This window comes from Vicia villosa, linkage group LG2 (genome assembly GCF_029867415.1).
Source record: "Vicia villosa cultivar HV-30 ecotype Madison, WI linkage group LG2, Vvil1.0, whole genome shotgun sequence".
NCBI classification, from domain to species: domain Eukaryota; kingdom Viridiplantae; phylum Streptophyta; class Magnoliopsida; order Fabales; family Fabaceae; genus Vicia; species Vicia villosa.
The window spans coordinates 192,610,635-192,634,610 of NC_081181.1; the positions used below are offsets into that span (position 1 = coordinate 192,610,635).

At 29.3% G+C, this 23,976-nt stretch overlaps 3 protein-coding genes across 3 annotated transcripts; all 3 read right to left on the minus strand.

Moving 5' to 3' along the window:
• Positions 1-5,287: 5,287 nt before the first annotated feature.
• Positions 5,288-6,131, minus strand: LOC131647773 (uncharacterized). Its single transcript, XM_058917609.1, has 2 exons — positions 5,965-6,131; positions 5,288-5,863 (listed from the first exon to the last, which is right to left on the minus strand). The coding sequence occupies exons 1-2, from the start codon at positions 6,054-6,056 to the stop codon at positions 5,629-5,631; spliced, it is 327 nt and encodes a 108-aa protein (XP_058773592.1). The 5' UTR covers positions 6,057-6,131; the 3' UTR covers positions 5,288-5,628.
• Positions 6,132-14,224: 8,093 nt separating this feature from the next.
• LOC131647774 (uncharacterized) lies at positions 14,225-14,781 on the minus strand. Its single transcript, XM_058917610.1, has 2 exons — positions 14,684-14,781; positions 14,225-14,586 (listed from the first exon to the last, which is right to left on the minus strand). The coding sequence occupies exons 1-2, from the start codon at positions 14,773-14,775 to the stop codon at positions 14,349-14,351; spliced, it is 330 nt and encodes a 109-aa protein (XP_058773593.1). The 5' UTR covers positions 14,776-14,781; the 3' UTR covers positions 14,225-14,348.
• Positions 14,782-20,403: 5,622 nt separating this feature from the next.
• On the minus strand, positions 20,404-21,023 carry LOC131647775 (uncharacterized). The gene is made up of 2 exons (XM_058917611.1): positions 20,851-21,023; positions 20,404-20,753 (listed from the first exon to the last, which is right to left on the minus strand). Exons 1-2 carry the CDS (start codon positions 20,940-20,942, stop codon positions 20,519-20,521), a joined length of 327 nt encoding a protein of 108 aa, XP_058773594.1. The 5' UTR covers positions 20,943-21,023; the 3' UTR covers positions 20,404-20,518.
• Positions 21,024-23,976: the final 2,953 nt, after the last annotated feature.

Consider the following 23,976-nt stretch of genomic DNA (forward strand, 5'->3'; position numbering starts at 1 on the left):
AAATAACTCATGAGTTTGCACGGATTCTGGTATGGTTACCCGTGCGTTCAAACGCTACTGGTGTGTTATCCGGGCGTTCGCATGGGTATTGGTGTGGTACGCACACTTTTGTTTTCAAAATGTAATAATAAAGTAAAAAAGAAAAAAATTGTTTTACTAAAAAATTTTATTATTTTTAAAAGAAATACATATTTTTAAAGGAAAACTAAAATATTTTTACCAAAATATCGTCATAAAAATATTGTATCTTAAATTAAAAAATTTAAAATAATAATATTAGTAACATAAGTAGCTAAAAAACAATAAATTTTTCTCGTGTTTGGAATCATATATTTTTTAAAATATTTTATTTTTATTTTTTTGAATTGTACAAAAAAATATAATAACTCACATATTCCTAGAAATTATGATCTGGACACCCGTGCATTCGTATGGGTACTGACCTATTACACTCATATGTTTCTAAATTATATAAAAAAAACGTAATAACCCGTCAATTCGCACGAATTTTGATATGAATAATGTGTGTTTGTACGGATACTGGTGTGTTCATTCTATTCTTATTTGTGTTTAAGTTTATGTAATTGATTTAATTTATAAAGTATTTATTATTATAAAATTCACATTTTTAGTAAAATGAAATGATATATATATATATATATATATATATATATATATATATATATATATAATATTTTTTTTGGTGATCATAAAATAATTAAGAATTGTTTAGATTAGCACATTATTATAATGTTATTTAACTCATATGTTACTTATGTATGTTTGTCTAGTATTTTCTACTTATAAATATTTGTGTAATTGATTTCTATATTAGTGACATAAATAATTGTTAAAAATAACACGTTTTTCTCATGCTACATTAAAGTACATTCATTTTTAAACTTCAAAAGAAGAGAAAAACTCTTTGATAGTGGTAATAATGACCATTTATTAAAAATGATAAATTTTAATTATATAAAAAAATATTAAAAAATATTAAAAAATACTATTTTATTTTGCAGCATTATCTAAATTTCAATTCTATTTTTGACTTTTATCTAAATTTTCCTTTCATAATTTAACTAAAATTTACTTTTCTTTATTTAGAAAATTTTTCATAAAAACTTTCGAATTGAAATTTCTTTAAATAAATTTGAACTTTGTCCTTTTGTGATTATTTTGAAGATACATTCCTTGTTGTAACAATTAATAATAAGAAAATTATAACCCTCAAATTTTGTATTTTGTTATAGTTTAATATCTTTTAATACTTATTAAATTTTATTTATTGTCACTTACATTATAATTATTTTATTTAACTTTTATGTAATATTTACTAAAAAGGTTTGATTTTTTCAAATAGAGTTAGAATTAGTTTTAACAAAATGTTTTTGCAGAAAATTTTATGATTAACTTTTGCGGAATGTCAACTTTTATATATTATTATCCATTTTTTCATTCTAAAAAAACTCAACCTCACATCTCATTGTATTCTCGCTCTAAATATTTCTCCTCTCAATTTCAATGTTTAGAAACATTAAAAAATAGTTACACTTAAAATATATACTAATATACAACAAATTGTGAAACATAAGAGATAAATTAATAAAAAAAACAAAAGAACATAAAAAGATATTAAAAAATTACCGATATTGTTTAACTTTTTTTTCATGTTCTCCATATATCTACAACCTGAAAAAAAATAAAAGAAATTAAAAAGATATATATATCTACAACCTGAAAAAAAAAAAGGATAGAATAAATATGAATTTTGTCATGAAATATATATATATATATATATATATATATATATATATATATATATATATATATATATATATATATATATATATATATATATATATATATATATATATAAATGATTATAGATCTACCCTATAAAAAAATGAAAAGATTGTTAAGAAAACACAGAAAAAATATAGGTTTTATTATAAATTTAAAAATCAGCAACAAATGGTTAAATATCTACAACTTAAAAAACAAAAAAAAATGATAAAACTTACCCTTTATTTTATTTATGTTGTTTAAGTTTTTTCATTTTTTATTTGTAGATGTATAACGTGAAAAAACAATAAGAAGTGATAAAGATGAAAAAAAAAGGTTATGTCATAAACTTCAAAAATAAAAACAAAAAAAAAAAGTTGAAAAAGATGAAAAAAAAAAAGGTTATGTCATGAACTTCAAAAATGGCAAAAGTATATATATATTCTTAAGAATATCCCTCCTCATATTGAGGAGGGATATTCTTTTTTTTTTTTTGATAGAAGAGGAGGGATATTCTTACTCCAAGAGTAAGTTATCAAGAATTACTCCTAATCTTGACCATTGATTCTTCTCAATCTAATGGTTAAAGTTAATGAGTTTTATTTTTCTCTCTCCACATTTAATTACTTATTAATTTTAACCGCTAGATTGAAAAGAATCAATGTATGTCGATTGTATGAGGCCAATCCATATATGTACAAGTTCTTATAATCCATAACCTTCATTGTATGTCGATTGTATGAGGCCAATCCATATGACCCAAACATTTTCACATGCACTGTGAAAGGGTCATATGCAACCTTGCAGACACATTTCTTAACAATAAAACTCATATTTTTAATCTTTCTTCTCAATATAAACTCCATTATGACACAAATTATCTTGCCGAAATCTTCCTGTTGTGTTATCTATTGAGTATTGATATGTACAAGTACCTACAATTAAATAGTAGAAAATGATATAAAAGTAAGAGCATTGATTCCATAGAGATTGTAATAACTTAAATTGAGTCTCACATTAAAATATTGTAAATAGCCATGAGCAAAAAGGTATCAATAATATTGAGTTGTCACAAATTCAAATTGGAATGCAATAAATAATAAAGCAATGATGAAGAAATTAAATCAATAGTAAGAGGCTTTTGGTAAATGATCCATCTAATGAAGTTTATATTTTGTGTGTAACTGGTGATATTTGTCGTGACATATGAGGCAAAAGATGATCAAGTGGTGTATGTCTACAACATCAAGGCACGTGCAAACAACTCTCGAGGACTCACAATAACATTAAAGCATGTCTTTTTGCATCTCGGGATTTCCCGTATGTTCGTAGTCCTTTATCTCTAAAGTGACTAATCTAGTGAATATTTATATCCTACAACTTTCAACCATATATAATTATGAAGTCCGTTAGATAATGTATATACCACCTTCCTTCATGCCGACCATCTTGTTCTCGGAAGCTCTTCTACAGGCTAAAGTTGAGACTATCTTCAGATGCATCAAATCATTTCTAAAGGGACGTGACATGGTAGAGATAGTTTGCAAGCACAACATATATTGGATGCATTGCATGGAGAAGGTTCAACTATGACAAAATATGTACTATGTGGGATCACTCTAGTTGTAAACTTATGGCTAAGATGAAGATGTTTGATGAGTTTTCCAGAGATTTTTTTGTCTCTGCACCCTTGATTTAGTCATTAAAACTTGATTATAGGATACGACCAATCCATGGTTACTATGAAAGAAGATAGTAAATATGTTGCACAATATCTCAATGACTCCTAGTGTGGGGTCGGGATATCAGGTGGTGCTAAGACCTTTTTGCACAATGCCAACAGGGTGTTAACCAAACGACATGGAGATGGTTATTTGTCTATGTTCACTGTATATTTCTCAAATGCTTTCAACATGATAGATAGGTCAACCTTTCTGTCTAAGGTGAGCGTAAAATGCCATATGTTTCTTTCTGGATTGAGTTTCTATAAGGTTATGCAACGATGTTGTATCTTGGGAGTGGAAATATTATGTCAGCCACTATAGTGCAATAAGGTGCCCTGTTAGGTCTCTCCTTGGAATAGCTGTTAGTTGAGATGGAGGCTTTAACGAGTGTTTGTCCATGAAGAGAGATGATATAATTTTGAGTTAATGCATCTTCTTCCACAACTAAGTGATCCTCAGAATGAGCTTATTCTATATTGGTCTTGTATGAATATCGCCAAACTATTTCTTAGCCTAAAAACGTGCCAACCTAACCATATTGAGGAAGCAACTATTTGATTTGATAAAGGGTTGCAAATGGAGGTTGAAGACATTCTAGTTGGTGGAGGTCCTTTTTCTGTGACCTTCAATGGAGGACGACTTCTTTACCCATTAGAGTTGAGGGATTAAGATTGTACTCGAAAATAGAGGTTGTCTTATACACTTACGTGGATTCTAAGCCCTAGTCTTGGGTGTTACAAGATAATATATTGAGAGGTAGTGAGATGTATTGACCTTCTCGACTTTACTAGCAAGGACACAGTCCCTCCTAAAGCACACCATGTTTTAGGGAATGTCATTTTTAGTAAATTGTTCAGGACATAAACTTAAAGATTGATATGACCACAAGACACAAAGAAGTTTTTGGTTGTTTGCAAGTAACATATGGTTAGGATTTTCTCCTTACTATTCATATTGATAAGCTAGCTAGGCTAACACAAGTCATCGATAGAGTACCATACTATCCTTAGATATCGCCTTATGATTCTCTTATTTCTTATTAATGATTTTCTCTTACCGTAACACGTGCTTGGATACATTTGGAAAACATGCATGTGATTCACTGTTAGGAGCTTCTAAACATAAATGCCGACATGACTTTGTTAGGGGTGTATTATTTGATATATTTTGGCGGACTGAAGTATCTGTGATGAAAAATGTGTATATAAATTTCTTAACTGACACACATGAGGGGATATCGTCACTTAGGCCAACATATATTCTGGTTTACGTGTAGGTAGAAGAAAAACATGCATGTGTGAACTTGACAGGGGTTTCCCCACTAGTGAGACTAAGGAGTGAATGATTTATTGTAAGACATCAAGTCCTCAAATCCACTTCAAGGAAAATGTGTACTGATAATCAAGAAGCTTTCAAATCGTTAGCCTTTGATATTTGTTATTTCCTTGCGTTATAGGAAGATATTTTTTTTTACAGAGAATACAAAAGTTTATGCATTACAATGTTGTATCTTCTATATTAATAAAATGTAATAAGTGTTATATGTGATATTTATTTTGGTCAGATTAAAAAAGAGGGCGATAGTATGGATTGGATTTGAGTGCAGTCAGATATTTTATACGGTCATACTGTCATACGTTTTTCTCATTCGATCAAGATTGGATGGTTGTGATTTTAAAAAAGCGTTTATGAAATTATTTAATAAAATTAAGTCTATCTGTTTTAAACTGTCCGACCTAAATCGGATGGTCACAACCATAGTAAGTGTGTAATTGCGTGAAAAATGTAACTATAGGGAATCCATACTTCTTTTTGGGGAAGATAAATAGTGAATAATGTATGGTGTATTTTGCAAATTATGCACCACATATGGGCTGTAGGTGGTTACTGCTAGTGTAAGTATGTGGTGTTTTGGATATATGAGACATAAGTTGATTTGGAACTGTATACAAGCAGTTTCCTAATCCTACTCTACTTGATTTAGAGATTTTTCAATAAACTTGTATTGTTATTCTGTAAATACATTCTTTGATAACAGTTTCTATCATTAATAATTACAACTTGTTGATATCATGGTGATTTTTTTTGTCAAAAATAACAATAAATATGCACACTCAATTCATATTTCATAATGATAATCTAAGTTGGCAATCCTTTTAGGACTACTTGTGTTGTGATCATCTTCATCGTTGACACTACTCAAGATTGTTGTGGCATGAGTGTTGTCAAGCTGAATATTTCTTGTCATTGTTGTGCTTTGGAGTTTAATACTATTCGTCTGTGGGCCAGGTCCATACCCTCCATTTCTGCTTCTTTCACCTCTTTTTCCTTTATATATATGGTTGGCACATGTTCTGATCATATTAACAAAAACAAAAGATTAGTTCATGCTTATGCATAAGAATATATGATAACTGAATGAAAACATTAGTCAAATAAATAAATCTATACTTACATGGTAACAGTCATAGGTTTTTTAGGAGAAGATTTATAATTGGTTGTTCGCACCAATGACATTTGTATGAAACTACTAGCAGCAAGAGCCATGAGAAAATTTATCCTTCTTAATTTCAGATGTAAATAATTAATAACGCAGAATCAGCTTGCTTGTATAGTAGTAAATGTTAGTATGTTGTCTGTATTGTGGTAAGGTTGCATTCAAGGTTTAATTTATAGGAAATGAAGTATGTAGGAATTATTGAAGACAAATACAACGCGTAATTCAGAAGTGTTCAATATTGAACCCTTCTCTATGGGTTGGTGAAGTACTCTTTATTATTACTAGTGGCACTTTAGGTGACTCAGAGGCCCGTTAATCTTTTTGTTTTTTCTCTTTCTTTTATTTCAACTGGTTTTTGCAAAATAAGAAAGTAGTGCTATTATTTAATAAGTTAAATTTTATAATTAGAAAAAGGTTTTACTTGAATTGTACTATTATTTTGTATTATTAGTCTTAGATGGCGACATTGAATACGACAATTCTTCAAATTGGTATGTAGATTGACTTTATACTCGTTTCTCACTTTTTCAAAATTTTCAAAGAGGTAGACCGTTGAATTGGTTGTTAGTAAAATCTTGTAGCTTGATATCTTATAATTAGAAAACTATTATTATTATTTTGAAATATTTGTTTAAAACGTAGTAATGTGAATTATTTATTAAATGTCGACTTAGAATAATAATATTCTATTTACATTATTTTTTGGTTCATCTAAAAATACACCATTTGTTTGAGAAATATAAGATATGTTCTACTTTTTTCTCTATTTATTTTTTTGGTTTGATTAGAATATTTGTATTTCTAAACACATTATCAACACGGTTGTTTATATCAACACGAACACTACAGTAAAAATTTTGTTACTAATGGTACATCATCCTTATCACTTTTGTTCTGGATCGGTCATATCCCTTTGAGACCGACCACTAGGAGATACCCCGATCTAAGTCATGGTTTCTAGAACAATTTATATCCCTAGAAGTCTCCTCCTTATCGTAGGGCTATCATGTACCTTGGTACACGAGATTTAAGCATCGAGCGCATCCAACAATCCTCTGCATTTCATGTTTGGAAAATAGCAAGACCAATATTTCTCTCTCCTATATATAGAGAATGACGCCATTGCAGGGTAACCGTTAATACAAATTTGAATACTATCCACTCTTCCACATACTGACTTAAGCATTAGAGTGTTAACCTTACAACTACACCCCCGCTCTATTGCATCCGAAGCTCTATTCTTCCCCAATTTCTGCAACTCTCTCTATTTCTAGTTCCAAAATGGAACAATGACGCCGTCTATGAGAATACATTTTCGATTCCCGCATTTTCATCATGAACAACTAGTTCTCAATCCAAGGAAAGATCTCCACAGAAATAAATTGAGCATAAGTAGCAGCTTCTTTGAAGATGCTTGAGAAAACTTATTCAGTTTCATGTCCACACTACTATAAATAACACATCTTACCTCGGATGCGAAATGAATTTTACCTCTGTTAGACGAGGCAACGAAGATTGACATGATAACTTGTCACTTTACCCCTCGAATTTTGTTACACCGAGGTTAGAAAGCAAATGATCACTGGTTTGATCCCTAGCAACAACATATTTTTATTTTTCCAATTTTTTTAGCGTGTGCCACAAACCTCTCAGATTTTATTAATAACCAAGGTAATAATTGATAGTTTTACCTCAGCTTTTATTAATAACCAAGGGGTTAAAACTTATTTATTGCTATATATAATTTGTTTCAATCTTATTTCTACAGGCATGTATTAGAATCATATAATTATAAATCTTGTAAACACGTAATACCAAATTTACATTGTTTTAAATCTTATTTTCACTGAACTTTATCAAATTTATACAAAAATATGTGACAAAATCAAATTATATTATATCATTTTAAATCTTGTAAACACATAATAACAAAGTATCATTGTTTTCAAAACCAAATATACAAATTTATATTCTTCATGTCAAGACAAAATTCACATGCGCATTTACAAATATATATATATATATATATATATATATATATATATATATATATATATATATATATATATATATATATATATATATATATATATATATATATATACTATGCTTATAACAACCAAGAAAAACTATTGTTGTCAAAATTCAAGACAAGATAATAAAACACTGGCCCAACGTAATCGGGTGTCATCTATTTCTTCTTATGAGTATGAATAAACTCCTATAATTAGAAGGAAAAAGTTTTAAATTATGATAAGCTAACAGTAATAACATTAACTTAAGAAATATATATATATATATATATATATATATATATATATATATATATATATATATATATATATATATATATATATATATATATATATATATATATATATATATAGATGGATAGATCAAGCTAATACCTCCATCCATTTATAATTCTTAGAAGAGAATAAAGATCATATATCTAATAATATAGTATCCACAAGAATGGTTGTCAGGTTATTTTCGCCACTGTAAATAATTTTTATATATTTATATCACTAATACACAAATAATATAATATTAAAAATCACAAGTAATATACTTACACTTGAGAAATAAAACTTTGGCTTTTACCAAGTGTATTACATTTGATTGCATTGTATTCCTCCATCACTCTACACATATCGATTAAAATTAAACCTGAATAAAAATTATTCAAATCCAAAGGTAAAACTTGAGAATTAAAAATAAGGTTAATAGTCATTTACCCTCTTCCATATAGGCGAGTTTTAATTTACCCCCCTTTAAAAAAAATTGGATTACCCCCCTATAATTTTAAAATTCTAGGTCTTTTGCCCCCTAAGAGGAAAAATTACCCCCTGTAAAATATATTTTTTTATTTACCCCTGGTTTTTACACGCTTAGGGGGTGCCCAAAAATTATAGGGGGTAATCCAAAACTTTATTTTAAAGGGGGGTAAATCAAAACTCGCCTATATGGCAGGGGGGTAAACGGCTATTAACCCTTAAAAATAATACCACTTACACATTCAAAATGTTAACCATGACTTCATGAAGTTCAGAGTACAACGAGTAAAACAAATATATACCATTTTCCCTCTAACATATAACAATTAGCTGCCAATGATTACAACATAAACATTCAGAATAATTAATATTATGTATAAAATTGTTTTATAGATGAAAACACAAATAAATATATACTTACTCGTGGTAAAACGACGCCAAATAAAAATCTTTGTTCTCTTTCAACTTATCTTGTAAGTAACAAGGATATGGTTTCCTTTCGAACGAGGCAAACCAATTTTATATGGATCTAAAAAAACAATACTTTTTTATATTTCTTTGAACATAGAACTCATGCAAGAACCTGCAAGATTCAAAACTTTATGTTAAAGTACAAGAACATATGAATATAAATAGAAAACAACATAAAAGTTATACTTACGAGCACCAAATTTGTAATACGAAATTGTCCAAGTACTTATCTCCCTTCAAAAATTCCTCAATAGAAATTTGGATCATGACTTAATTTAATACACATGCATGGGTCTTGAAGACTATTTAACATCATTGATATTCTCTTATTGTTATCAAGTTTTCATGGTGTAGTTTCAATATTGCCCTAGATATATGGTAGAACAACTAGGCTTGTATGATAGATATCTTTCTCAACTACATACTCATGAATTTCCAATTGATTTGAATTTGTGTGATTGAGTATACCTAACGAATTCAATTTCTACATGATTATTCATCATCTTATTTTCAAGTTTTTTAAATCTTCCACGAGACAATCTATGTGGATAGATATTGCTAGCTCGATTTTCCTTCCTTTTTGGCTCTTTTCCAAGAAGTCGGAAGTGGTGCAAGACTCTTTAAATTTCTCCCAAACATCCTTATCAATATATGAAAACACCTCGTATGGAGGCTTATCTTTATCACTTGGATAATGAATATAACCATTTGTGAGTCGTGTCTTAATTCCCTTCCAACGCTCACCATAATATGTAAGCAATTTCTTGCTCACAATAATATTCTTTGGACTAGCTATAAACACTTTTTATGTTTACGCAATAGAGATATTATTAGTATTAAGCAAAAAATAAATGATCATATATACTCAATGCATACAATTCAAAATAAATACCATAACATCCTCTCATTGGCGTCTTTCAATTCATCATCAACTTCATTCCAACTATCTAACAAAATACTCACTTTTCTTCTACCTTGTAACGCAATGTAGCCATAAAACCCTCATCATGTTCACCATAAGTGTTGTCGGTTTCTATATCAACTGTAAGCGAGTAATGAACATTACTTTCATGGAATTTTATCACCTTGGTATACATCGTGACACCTCTAGTTTTTCTTTTACGTTTTGTATTAACAGAGTTTGCATCAAATGTTGTATGAAAAGTTCTTGTTGAATCCGTCATGAGCCCATGACTATCAAGAGACAAATATATATGGAAACAAAATGATCAAGAGACTAACTAACATTTTAGTGAAAAACAAAATGATTAAGGGACTAACTAATTTTTCAGTGAAAAACAAAATGATCAAGAGACTAACTAACGTTTCAGTGAATTAAACAACATTTTATTGAAAAAATGGAAAACAAAATGATCAAGAGAAACTATTTCAGTAATATAAACCTCAAATGTGATTAAGAAGAACAAATGTTCAAGTGAAATAAACAATTTCAGTGATATAAACCTCATACATGATAAAGAAAAACTAAAACAAATGGACAAATATTTCAGTGATACATACCTCAAACAAGTTTTGATGAATATATGTTGGAAGAGTGGCGATTAAAATCTCCTAGGTTTTTGCAAAGAGAATGACAAATTAACGTTAAATCGTTGATAGATAAATGAAAAGTTAGAAACTAGCTACTTCTATTAAGTATTTCATTCAAAATATATTACTCGTTGGTTTTACATTAAAACACACGTGAAAGTATTAATTAAAAAAATATAAAAAAACACAATAGTAAGAAACCTACAATAATGAAGGCCAAATATTTTGGTTTTTAAAAGATAAGCGAAAATCCTAGTGACAGTCTTGTAATGTTCACCGCTTGGATTGCTAGTAAATCTTCTCGTCTTACTAACTGCAAATTCTATGTCGGGTATGATTCATTGCATTAAATACACTAGACATCCAATCGCACTTTCATATTCCAATTGAGCCACAACTCTTCCATTGTTCTTTCCAACTAGGATCAAATTGAGTGTTTACTTCGTTAAAGTGTAAGTGTTTGAACTTATCCAACATTTTCTCAATGTAGTGTGTTTGACTAAGGTCATAACCCCAACTATTTCTATTTACTTTGATCCCTAAAATTATGTCAACTTGTCCAAGATCTTTCAGCTTGAATGTGGAAGTTAGAAACCTCTTCATTTTTAAGATTCCATTCATCTTAATGTTATCAACGGACATCTCATCAGCATATAGATAAAGAAATATTAGAGTATTTTCACACACCTATGTGTATAGACACGTGTCACGAGAATTTGGAGTAAATGCATTTGAAAGTATGACTGAGTTAAATCTTTGGTGTCATTATTTTGGTGCTTCTTTTAAACAATAGAAGGATTTGAAAAGTTTGCATACCATTTGTTCATTTCCCAGAAACACGTAACCTTTTGGTTGTTCCATGTAGATTTTCTCATGGAGATCTCCATTTAATAATGTTGTTTTAACATCCATTTGTTGAACTATAAGGTCATTCACAGAAGCTAATGCAAACAATAATCTAATCGTCTTTGTCCATGCTACCGGTGCATATGTATCGAAATAATCAACATTTTCTATTTGTCTAAGTCCTTTTGCTACTAATCTAGCATTGTAGGTGTTAAATGTACCATCACTATGATACTTTTTGCTAAACACCCAATTACATCCAATGAGCCTTGAACCCTTTGGAAGATCGACAAGTTCCCAAGTGTGGTTTGATATAAATCCATTTTGTCTTATGAAGCCACTGCTTCTTTGGAAGATCGATAAGTTCCCAAGTTCCAAAAGAAAAAGTCCCTAGAAGCCACTGCTTCTTTATAGGTTTTAAGACCATCCTTTACTTGAATAATATGAATCTTATGAAAATTACTCTAGCAATTTTCTTTAACTAGATAAAATAAAATAAGTTGAGAATTAATTTCATTTGGTCCTAGGTTCTTATCTTTTCGGGCTCTTTTGCTTATCCTAGGCTCGGGTTGTGTTTCAACATTCCGTTAAAGAGTTTCAGGTAGTATTTCAACAATCTATGGAGAATCTTCATCACGAGATTCTCCAGTCATGGGAATCTTATATTCCTTATCTTTTGTGACAAATTTTTCAAAGAATTACACATCTATGGATTCAACAATTACATAAACTCTAGATTTAAAAGTCTATATGCTTTGGTGTTGGGTGCATATCTTATGAAGGCACATCTAATCCCTCGAGGAATCAATTTAGTTCTTTTAGGAGCTATGTTCTTATAATATGCTACACACCGACAGACTCTAAAATAAACAATATTTGGTAAACTACCTCTCCATATCTCATATGGAGAAATACCAATTATCTTCAAAAGACTCCTATTCATTATATCGCATGTGGATAATAATGCTTTACCCCAAAAATTAAATGGTAATTCAAAATGCATTAACATAGAATTTATCATTTTATAATAGGGTCGATTGTTTCTCTCGGCTATACCATTTTGTTGTGGTGTACAAGGTACGAAACATTCATCTAAAATGCTTATTTTTCACAATATGCATCAAATTCTGTAGTAAAGTATTCACCGTCCCTATCACTCCTTAGGACTTTAATAGGTCTACTTAATTGATTTTCTACGGTCGCTTTAAAATTTTTAACATATTAAATGCATCATCTTTATGCTTTAAAAGTGATACATATGTGAACCTAGAGCAATCACCGATAAATGTTATGAAATACCGATTTCTTTCACGGGTTAGAATGCCATTAAATTCACACAAATCACAATGTGCATGATCAAGAAAATTTGATTTTCTCTCAACACTTTTGAGGTTTCTTAATCATTTTTTATTTAACTTATATTTCACATTTGTCAAAATCATGAATACTACATGAGATAATCTGGATTTAATTAGTCTATTCATAGTACTAAAACCAATATGTGCTAATTTAGAATGCGATAAAAAATAGATTAAAGCTTATAAGCAGAATTAGAAATTAATATGTTGTCAGTAGTACAAAGTTTGATCATTTCTTCAGCGAAATAACCTTTTCCTACAAATGCACTGGTATTGGTCAATATTAGTTTGCCTGATTCATATAGAGACTTATTGCCCGGTTTTTCCAACAAGTCCCCACAAACAAGATTCATATTGATGTCATGGACATGAAGTACATGAGCGACTTTATTTCCGGAAGTAGTGAAATTGAGTTCGACGAATCCCATTCTAACGACTCTAGATTGTTCTTCGTTTTCCATATGCATTTCTTGTCCATCATTTACTTCAGAATAGGTTTTAAATGATGCTTTGTCATAAGAGACATGCACGGTAGCACACACGTCATACCACCATCCTTGCACTTTGCCTTTGTCTTCCATAATCTCGCTCACTATAGTAATTATGCCGTCATCGGCATGAACAACATTAACTTCGTCATTGGACTTGTTACGCATACAATCTCGAGCAAAGTGTCCTGGTTTTCCGCACACATAGCAGCCTCCTTTTAGTCTTTTTAGTCCACTAGAATTATTGAACTTGTTATGTTCCTTTTAGGTCTAAGATGATTCTTCGTTCCACCGTGTTTCCTCTTTCCCTTTACAATCACAACATAATGGGTGCGACACCACCGCGACACCGGCCAAGGGGTGTATAGAAGAGACAAATGACCTGGTGCTTGGGATCACCACACATGTCTATGTAGCACTTTATCCTGTTTTATCCTTTTGTTAAGTAAATGAACATAACTCTTTATAAAGACTTTATAAAGACTTTCAATGTTAGTCTCACTTTATGTATGAGACTATTTCCCATGCATTTATTGATATTGACATTTATTCAACTTTCAATTTTTCTCTTCATTATAGAACTCACCCATTGTTCATACATTAGAACCGTTACTAAATAAAGAAAGTTTGTTAATATTTAAAAGAAAAGCTTTTGTGCATCTCTACATAAACTTTTAGATCATGCTTTATTATTTCCACAATTTGAGATCTTTTTACACGAGAATGATCAATAAACTGTATTGCTATTTAGTATATACATTCTTGGCAATGACGGCCATCATTACATAACTACATCTTGTTGATATCATGGTGAATTTTTGTCGAAACTAAAACTACGCGGCCTCTATTCATATTTCATAATTATAAACTATGTTGCCCATCCTTTTAGGACTTGTATTGCTATCGTCTTGATCATTGACACTACTCAAAGCGGCGGTAGCATAAATATTATCAAATTGAAGATTTCTTGTTGTTGTTGTTTTTGTGCTTTGGAGTGTAATACTATTCGTGTGTGGGTCAGGTCCATACCCTCCATTTCTGCTTCTATCATGTTGTTTTGCTTTAGATTTGTGGTTAGCACATGTTCTGATCATATCAACCAAAACAAAAGATTAGTTCATGTTTATGCATAATAATATATGATTAGTAGATGAAAATATTAATCAAGTTTATATATACTTACATGGTAATAATCATAGGTTTTGTAGGAGAAGATTTATAGTTGGTTGTTTGCAACATAGGCATTTGTATGAAATTACCAGCAGCGAGAGCCATGAGAAAGTGTCCTTTTTAATCAAACTTGATTTCCCTTTTAAATTTCAGATATAAATAATTGATAAAGCAGAATCAGCTTGTTTATTGTATAAAATGTTAATGTGTTATATATTTTGGGGTAAGATTGAATTCAAATTTTAATTTATAGGAAATGGATGAAGTATGTAGGAACTATTGAAGAGAAATACAAGCAGTAACTTTGAAAGGTTCAATATTGAACTCTTCTCTTTATTTCTATGGGTTAGTGGTCAATTTTTTGTCCTCCCTAGTGGCTCTTTCAAAGTAGTGCTATTAATATTTAATAAGTTAAATTTTTCTAAGAAAAAGGTTTTACTTAAATTGTACCATTATTTATTTATAAAATTAGTATTGTGACACTTATCATTAATTTTAGATGGCGATATTGATACGAGAATTGATCAAATAGGAATGTAGATTGACTTTGTACTTGTTCCTTCTCTTTTTGCAAGTTTTCAAAGAGGTAGACTATTGAATTATTTGGTAAAATATTGCGGCTTGAGGGCTTGTCAGAAAAAAATAATACAAAACAATCATCTATCTTTTTATATCTATTAAAAAAAAATTAATAATTCCTACTAAAAAATAGCAAACGATTTTTAAAAAATGGCTATATTTACACAAAAATAATGACAAGTAACATACACCGTAGCTTTCAAAACTTTTTCAAGTGGCTCAAATTTTAATTTATATAAATATAATAAATAAAACATAAAAAATATTTATATAGTATAGATATACGGTATAGTTGTCAAAAATAAGTGTAAACATGTCATTTCTTTTATGAAAATTCAGTTTGTGTTGTGCAACATGGCATGTTGGCCTGAATCCATCAAAAAGAAAAACTTGTATTAATATATATTAAAAAATATATATTAATATGTATATTATCTTATTCTAAAATAATATGTTAACTTTTTTAACTTAATAAATTTTATCTTTATTCTACTCAATATTTCTCTTTTAAATATTATATATTAATATATTTAAATTTTGTGTTTTACTTCTCAATTTTTTCGTATTCTATAAATTTTTTTTAAGTAAAATGTTTGAGTATTATTTTATATAACTTAGATATGTATTGTATTTAAACACATATTATATTATTTATAAAAGGATATAGTACTTAAAGATGTGTTATTTTTAAAATAATATATAATTTTTATTTTATTTATAACTAGTAACAAACTCGTGCATGCGCACGGCTTCTGATCTATTACACGCATTTGAATATATCATTTATTTTAAATAAAATGTTAAAAAAGATATTTAGATAAATAATTTATTTTTATATATAAAAATCTTTAGATTATTAATAGATCTTTTCTCGTATACCATTTTTGGATAAAAAATATTTGTTCATAAATATCATTTCTCGTATATAAAAATTTTTATATCAATAATAAATTTTTTTTCCTATATACAGACTTCAGTTTTGTTTAGCTATCATTTACAAAAATATTTGGATCAATAGTAAATTTCGTATTTAAAAATACTTAGATCAATAGTAGATTTTTTCTCGTATACCATTTTGGACTAAAAAATATTTTGATCATAAATACCATTTTTCATAAATAATATATTTTTTCCGTATACAAATATTATTTTAATTTAGGTATTATTTACAAAAATATTTGGATCAATATTAAATTTTCGTATATAAAAATATTTAGATCAATAATAGATTTTTTGGCCTATGCTATTTTTAAATAAAAAATATTTGGATCATAAATAACATTTTTCGTATAGAAAATATATAAATCTATAATAGATTTTTTTCCTGTATAAAGACTTCACTTTTTTTTTAAGTATATCATTTACAAAAATATTTGGATCAATAGTAAACTTCGTATATAAAAATATTTAGATCAATGGCAGATTTTTTTCCCGTATTCAATTTTAAAATAAAATATATTTGAATCATAAATACCATTTTTCACATATAAAAATATATAGATCAATAATAGATTTTTTTCGTGTACAAATTTTAATTTGGTTTAAGTATTTACAAATATATTTAGATCAATAGTAAATTTTCGTATATAGAAATATTTAGATCAATTATAGTTTTTTTTTCCCGTATACCATTTTTTAATAAAAATCATTTGGATTCTAAATACCTTTTTTTCGTATATAAAAATATATAGATCAATAATAGATTTTTTCCCGTATACAAATATTATTTTTGTTTATTTATCATTTACAAAAATATTTGGTTCAATAGTAAATTTTTCGTATATAAAAATATTTAGATCAATTATAGATTTTTTTCCATGAGGTGGCGGAATAAATAGAGGAGTTTTTTGCTTTCACCAATCTGAAAAACATCATCCATCCTTCAAATTTTTCATATCTTTTTTTTTTATTTCACAGATCTGAAAAAATCATTTATCTTTTTCACATATGTGAAACATCCTTGATCTAAAATTTGAAGTAACAATAAAACCTAAAATCGTATATGAATAAAAGATTAAAGATGTTCAAAACTATTTCGAAACTATAATTAAAGTAAACTAAATTTTGAAGATTAAAAGAAACATTTGATATTCAACATTGTAGTTGAAAATGAATAAATGAAGAGAAAAGGGTGAGGAAAGAAAATTGTGGAAGAAAGAAGTGAGAAAGTGATGGAAGATAAAAAAAAAAAAAGAGAATGGAGAGAGATTTGGTAAATTTGATAAAATATGAGGGTTGTATTATTTTAATAATAAATTTAAGAACTTTATTGTGCAAAGACTAAATAAGGACAATTTAAAAGTGGTGGCAAAAAATCAAATAAGGGTATTCTAGACATTTCCACAACCATTAACTTTCTTATATTATTGATAAATATTATAATATTTTATTTTCATTTTTGTATAGATATATAATTAAAAAATGGACTTTTTAGGGTCTGGTAGTAATTTTTGAATCCATATTACAATAGTATTTTTTAACTCAAAAAGTTCGAAGATTGTTAAGGCCGACCTGTTTAGGGTTCGGTCGTGCATTCTAACATGTGTCAAGCATATTTTATTATATACACCATCCGTAACAATTTATAAACAAACGTCAATATTTCACATTTCTTAAAAAATTCAAAATTTTCTGTACTTTTTGAAATATTTTTATTTAATTGTTGTTTATGGAAAAAAATTAAAGAGGAAACAAATTAAATACAATTTGTATTTAATGTTACTTTGAAAAAGATATACTTTTAGAATGAAATGCTCAAAGAAAATAAAATTGATGATTTCACCTTATAATTTATAAAAAAAAGTGTGTGTTTTTCCCTAATAAATCGTTACAGAGGAAGTACACAACAATCATGATGTGACCATACAATTTTTAATAGGGAAATGCTAACTAGTGCCCTCAGGGCAATGGTTAAGCATTCTAAAATAGTAAAATTTATATCGGTAATCTGTATATTTAATGTCTCAAAAATTGAAATATTAAATTTTCTATAAAGTATTTTCTTTTTTTGAATGCTTATACTACGCCAAATTTGTCTTTTAGCAGCACCCCTACGAAAGCGCTTTTGGGAAAAAGCGCTGCTATAGATTTCGCTAAAAACAAAATTAAAAATGAAGGGAAAAAAGCGCTGCTATAGGGGGCCCTACGAAAGCGCTTTTTAAAAGCGCTGGTATAGGGCTGGTTACCAAAGCGCTTTAAAGAAGCGCTGCTATAGGTCAGGTTACCAAAGCGCTTTTAGAAGCGCTGGTAAAGGGGTAGGTTACCAAAGCGCTTTCTATCTAAAAAACGCTGGTATAGGGCTGGGTACCAAAACGCTTTTTAAAAGCGCTCTCGTAGGGTATTTACAATTATATTTTTTAAAACAAAACATTCCCAGGTTATTACGTTTTTCAGAAATCAGGATACCATTCTTCTTCCCCAAACGTAAACCTAGCATATCTCCATGAAAATCTCTGCCTTCCACGATACTGAATCACCATTCCATCCTTGAATTTCGTTTGGGGCTGAATTTCAATACTGAATCTCTGAATTTCGTCTTCTCCTTCCGCCTTCGCAAAGCTCTTCATCTTCTCCTTCACTTCGTGGTTGAGTAACAGCGATAAACCCCCGCCTCCAGCTGAATCTCCGGCTGACTTCGTCTTCTGTTGTGATCATCAGTAACATCTCTTTTTCTTCTTGTTTTGTAAACTTTGCATCACTTTCTTGATTCTTATTCTTTTCTGGACACTTTGTAGAATAGTGACCATACTTCTGACAATTAAAACATTGTATGTGACTTTTGTCAGACTTTCAACCACCACCTCTTCCTGTACCTGCAACACCACCTCTTTGGTTGCTTGGGTATGAGGGTTTTCTATAATTCGGCCAACTTTATTCTTGTTGATTTCGACCATTCGAATTGTTGTAGCCACCTCTACCTTTATTTCCATTCCAGCTTCCTTTACCTTTCTTTTCTTTTGCTAACTGAGCCTGCAAAGCCACATCATTCTTCGACCTGCTTGCTGCTCTTTCAGCCATTCGTTGGTCATGAGATTCAAGCGTCCCTTGAAACTCTTCCTTTGTCAATATCGACAAATCCTTCGACTCTTCTATGGCCACCACCACGTGGTCGAACTTAGGAGCCAAAGACCTTAAGATCTTCGAAACAACAGCTCTTGTTATTAATGCTTCTCCACATATCTTGATTTGATTCACTAGTTTCGTAACCCTAGTGAAGAAATCAGTTATGCTTTCACTATCTTCCATTTGAAGTAATTCATACGTTCTTTTGTCAGTTTGTAACCTCACATCTTTCACCTTCTCAACGCCTCCAAAAGACTTTTCAAGAATCTCCCAAGCTTCTTTTGCAGATTTTGAATCACTAACCTTTTCGAAGTTATCTGGACTCAGACATTGATGAATTATAGAAAGTGCTTTATAACTCTTCTTCTTCGATTCTTCATGCTCTTTCTTTTCTTCTTTGAAGCGTCTGCTCTTCTACTCCATCCTTTACAAGATCCCAAAGACCTTGACACCTGAATAGATCTTTCATTTTTCTGCACCAATTCTCATAGTTATCTACTTTCAGAATTGGTAGATTTGCTGGATATTTTCCATTCCCATAATTCACCACCATCATGATTTTCTTTTTCTTCTTCCCTTGATCGATAAACCGGATCTCTTGATATCAGATGTTGGAAATCCACCAAAACCTATGATGAATTTCTATCAATTTTGATGAACAAGATTGTTACCACCATACAATAGCAATATGAAATAAGAAAAGAAATTTAAAGAAGAAAAGAGATTAGGGTTTCTGCAAAGTAACTCTTTGCCCACAAACTGTAGAAAACTTTGTTATTCACTTGCAATTGCAAATTCTGTGAATACAACTTTTGACTTGATTTCAAAATAACGAGGGTTACTCCCTATTTATAGATTTAGGCTAGCTTTCTTCCTAAGCCAAAACCCAAAACTATAATAGCACAAAATATCTATTTTGAAACTAAATCAAATATAATCTATTTTAAATCTAAATTAATTCTATCTAGATCTAAAACAAATTTGTGTTTAACAAACTGTTTCCACACTTCTAAACAAAATCAAATCTTTTCCAACACAAGAAATTATAATTTAACAATCCTACTCTACTTGATTTAGAGATTTTTCCATAAACTTGTATTGTTATTCTGTAAATACATTCTTTGACACCTTTGTATCATTAATAATTACAACTTGTTGATATCATGGTGACTATTTCGTCAAAAATAACACTACATGCACACTCAATTCATATTTCATAATGATAATCTAAGTTGGCAATCCTTTTAGGACTACTTGCGTTGTGATCATCTTGATCGTTAACATTACTCAACGTTGATGTAGCATAAATGTTGTCAAGTTGAAGATTTCTTGTCGTTGTTGTGCTTTGGAGTTTAATGCTATTCGTCTGTGGGCCAGGTCCATACCCTCCATTTCTGCTTCTTTCACCTCTTTTTCCTTTATATATATGGTTGGAACATGTTCTGATCATATTAACAAAAACAAAAGATTAGTTCATGTTTATGCATAACAATATATGATAACTGGATGGAAACGTCAAATAAATAAATTTATACTTACATAGTAATAGTCATAGGTTTTTTAGGAGAAGATTTATAATTGGTTGTTCGCAGCAGTGGCATTTGTATGAAACTACAAGCAGCATGAGCCATGAGAAGATTTATCCTTCTTAATTTCAGATATAAATAAATAATTAATAATGCAGAACTAGCTTGCTGATATAGTAGTAAATGTTTGTGTGTTCTCTGTACTGTGGTAAGGTTGCATTCAAGGTTTAATTTATAGGAAATGAAGTATGTAGGAATTATTGAAGACAAATACAACGCGTAATTCACAAATGTTCAATATTGAACCTTTCTTTATGGGTTGGTGAAGAACTCTTTATTATTACTAGTGGCACTTTATTTGACTCCGAGGCCCATTAATCTTTTTGTTTTTTTTCTTTCCTTTATTTCGATTTGTTTTTGCAAAATATAAAAGTAGTACAATTATTTAATAAGTGAAATTTTATATTAGAAAAAGGTTTTACTTGTACTATTATTTATTTATAAAATTTGTATTATTAATCTTAGATGGCGACATTGAATACGACAATTCTTCAAGTTGGTATGTAGATTGACTTTATACTCGTTTCTCACTTTTTCAAAATTTTCAAAGAGGTAGACCGTTGAATTGGTTGTTAGTAAAATCTTGTAGCTTGATATCTTATAATTAGAAAACTATTATTATTATTTTGAAATATTTGTTTAAAACGTAGTAATGTGAATTATTTATTAAATGTCGACTTAGAATAATAATATTCTATTTACATTATTTTTTGGTTCATCTAAAAATACACCATTTGTTTGAGAAATATAAGATATGTTCTACTTTTTTTCTCTATTTATTTTTTTGGTTTGATTAGAATATTTGTATTTCTAAACACATTATCAACACGGTTGTTTATATCAACACGAACACGACAGTAGAAATTTTGTTACTACTGGTACATCAGCTATCCTTATCACTTTTGTTCTGGATCGGTCATATCCCTTTGAGACCGACCACTAGGAGATACCCCGATCTAAGTCATGGTTTCTAGAACAATTTATATCCCTGGAAGTCTCCTCCTTATCGTAGGGCTATCATGTACCTTAGTACACGAGATTTAAGCAACGGGCGCATCCAACAATCCTCTGCATTTCATGTTTGGAAAATAGCAAGAGCAATATTTCTCTCTCCTATATATAGAGAATGACGCCATTGCAGGGTAACAGTTTTTCAATACAAATTTGAATACTATCCACTCTTTCACATACTGACTTAAGCATTAGAGTGTTAACCTTACAACTACACCCCCGCTCTATTGCATCAGAAGCTCTATTCTTCCCCAATTTCTGCAACTCTCTCTATTTCTAGTTCCAAAATGGAACAATGACGCCGTCTATGAGAATACATTTTCGATTCCCGCATTTTCATCATGAACAACTGGTTCTCAATCCAAGGAAAGATCTCCACAGAAATAAATTGAGCATAAGTAGCAGCTTCTTTGAAGATGCTTGAGAAAACTTATTCAGTTTCATGTCCATGCTACTACAAATAACACATCTTACCTCGGACGCGAAATGAATTTTACAACTGTTAGACGAGGCAACGAAGATTGACATGATAACTTGTCACTTTACCCCTCGAATTTTGTTACACCGAGGTTAGAAAGCAAATAATCACTGGTTTGATCCCCAGCAACAACATATTTTTATTTTTCCAATTTTTTTAGCGTGTGCCACGAACCTCTCAGATTTTATTAATAACCAAGGTAATAATTGATAGTTTTACCTCAGCTTTTATTAATAACCGAGGGGTTAAAACTTATTTATTTCTATATATAATTTGTTTCAATCTTATTTCTACTGGCATGTATCAGAATCATATAATTATAAATCTTGTAAACACGTAATACCAAATTTACATTGTTTTAAATCTTATTTTCACTGAACTTTATCATATTTATACAAAAATATGTGACAAAATCAAATTATATTATATCATTTTAAATCTTGTAAACACATAATAACAAAGTATCATTGTTTTCAAAACCAAATATACAAATTAATATTCTTCACGTCAAGACAAAATTCACATGTGCATTTACAAAAAAGATATATATATATATATATATATATATATATATATATATATATATATATATATATATATATATATATATATATATAAAAGAAAGAGAGAGATAGATAGATAGATCAAGCTAATACCTCCATCCATTTATAATTCCTTTGGAGAGAATAAAGATCATATATCTAATAATATAGTATCCACAAGAATGGTTGTCAGGTTATTTTCGCCACTATAAATAATATTTATATATTTATATCACTAATACACAAATAATATAATATTAAAAATCAAAAGTAATATACTTACACTTGAGAAATAAAACTTTGGCTTTTACCAAGTGTATTACGTTTGATTGCATTGTATTCCTCCATCACTCTACACATATCGATTAAAATTAAACCTGAGTAAAAATTATTCAAATCCAAAGGTAAAACTTGAGTATTAAAAATAGGGTTAATAGCCATTTACCCCCTGCCATATAGGCGAGTTTTGATTTACCCTCCTTTAAAAAAAATTGGATTACCCCCTATAATTTTAAAATTCTAGCTCTTTTTCCCCCCTAATAGGAAAAATTACCCCCTGTAAAATATATTTTTTTATTTACCCCTGGTTGTTACACGTTTAGGGGGTTCCCAAAAATTATAGGGGGTAATCCAATTTTTTTTTTAAAGGGGGTTAAATCAAAACTCGCCTATATGGCAGAGGGTAAACGGCTATTAACCCTTAAAAATAATACCACTTACACATTCAAAATGTTAACCATGACTTCATGAAGTTCAGAGTACAACGAGTAAAACAAATATATACTATTTTCCCTCTAACATATAACAATTAGCTGCCAATGATTACAACATAAACATTCAGAAAATTAATATTATGTATAAAATTATTTTATAGATGAAAACACAAATAAATATATACTTACTCGTGGTAAAACGACGCCAAATAACAATCTTTGTTCTCTTTCAACTTATCTTGTAAGTAACAAGGATATGGTTTCCTTTCGAACAACGAGGCAAACCAATTTTATATGGATCTAAAAAAACAATACTTTTTTATATTTCTTTGAAC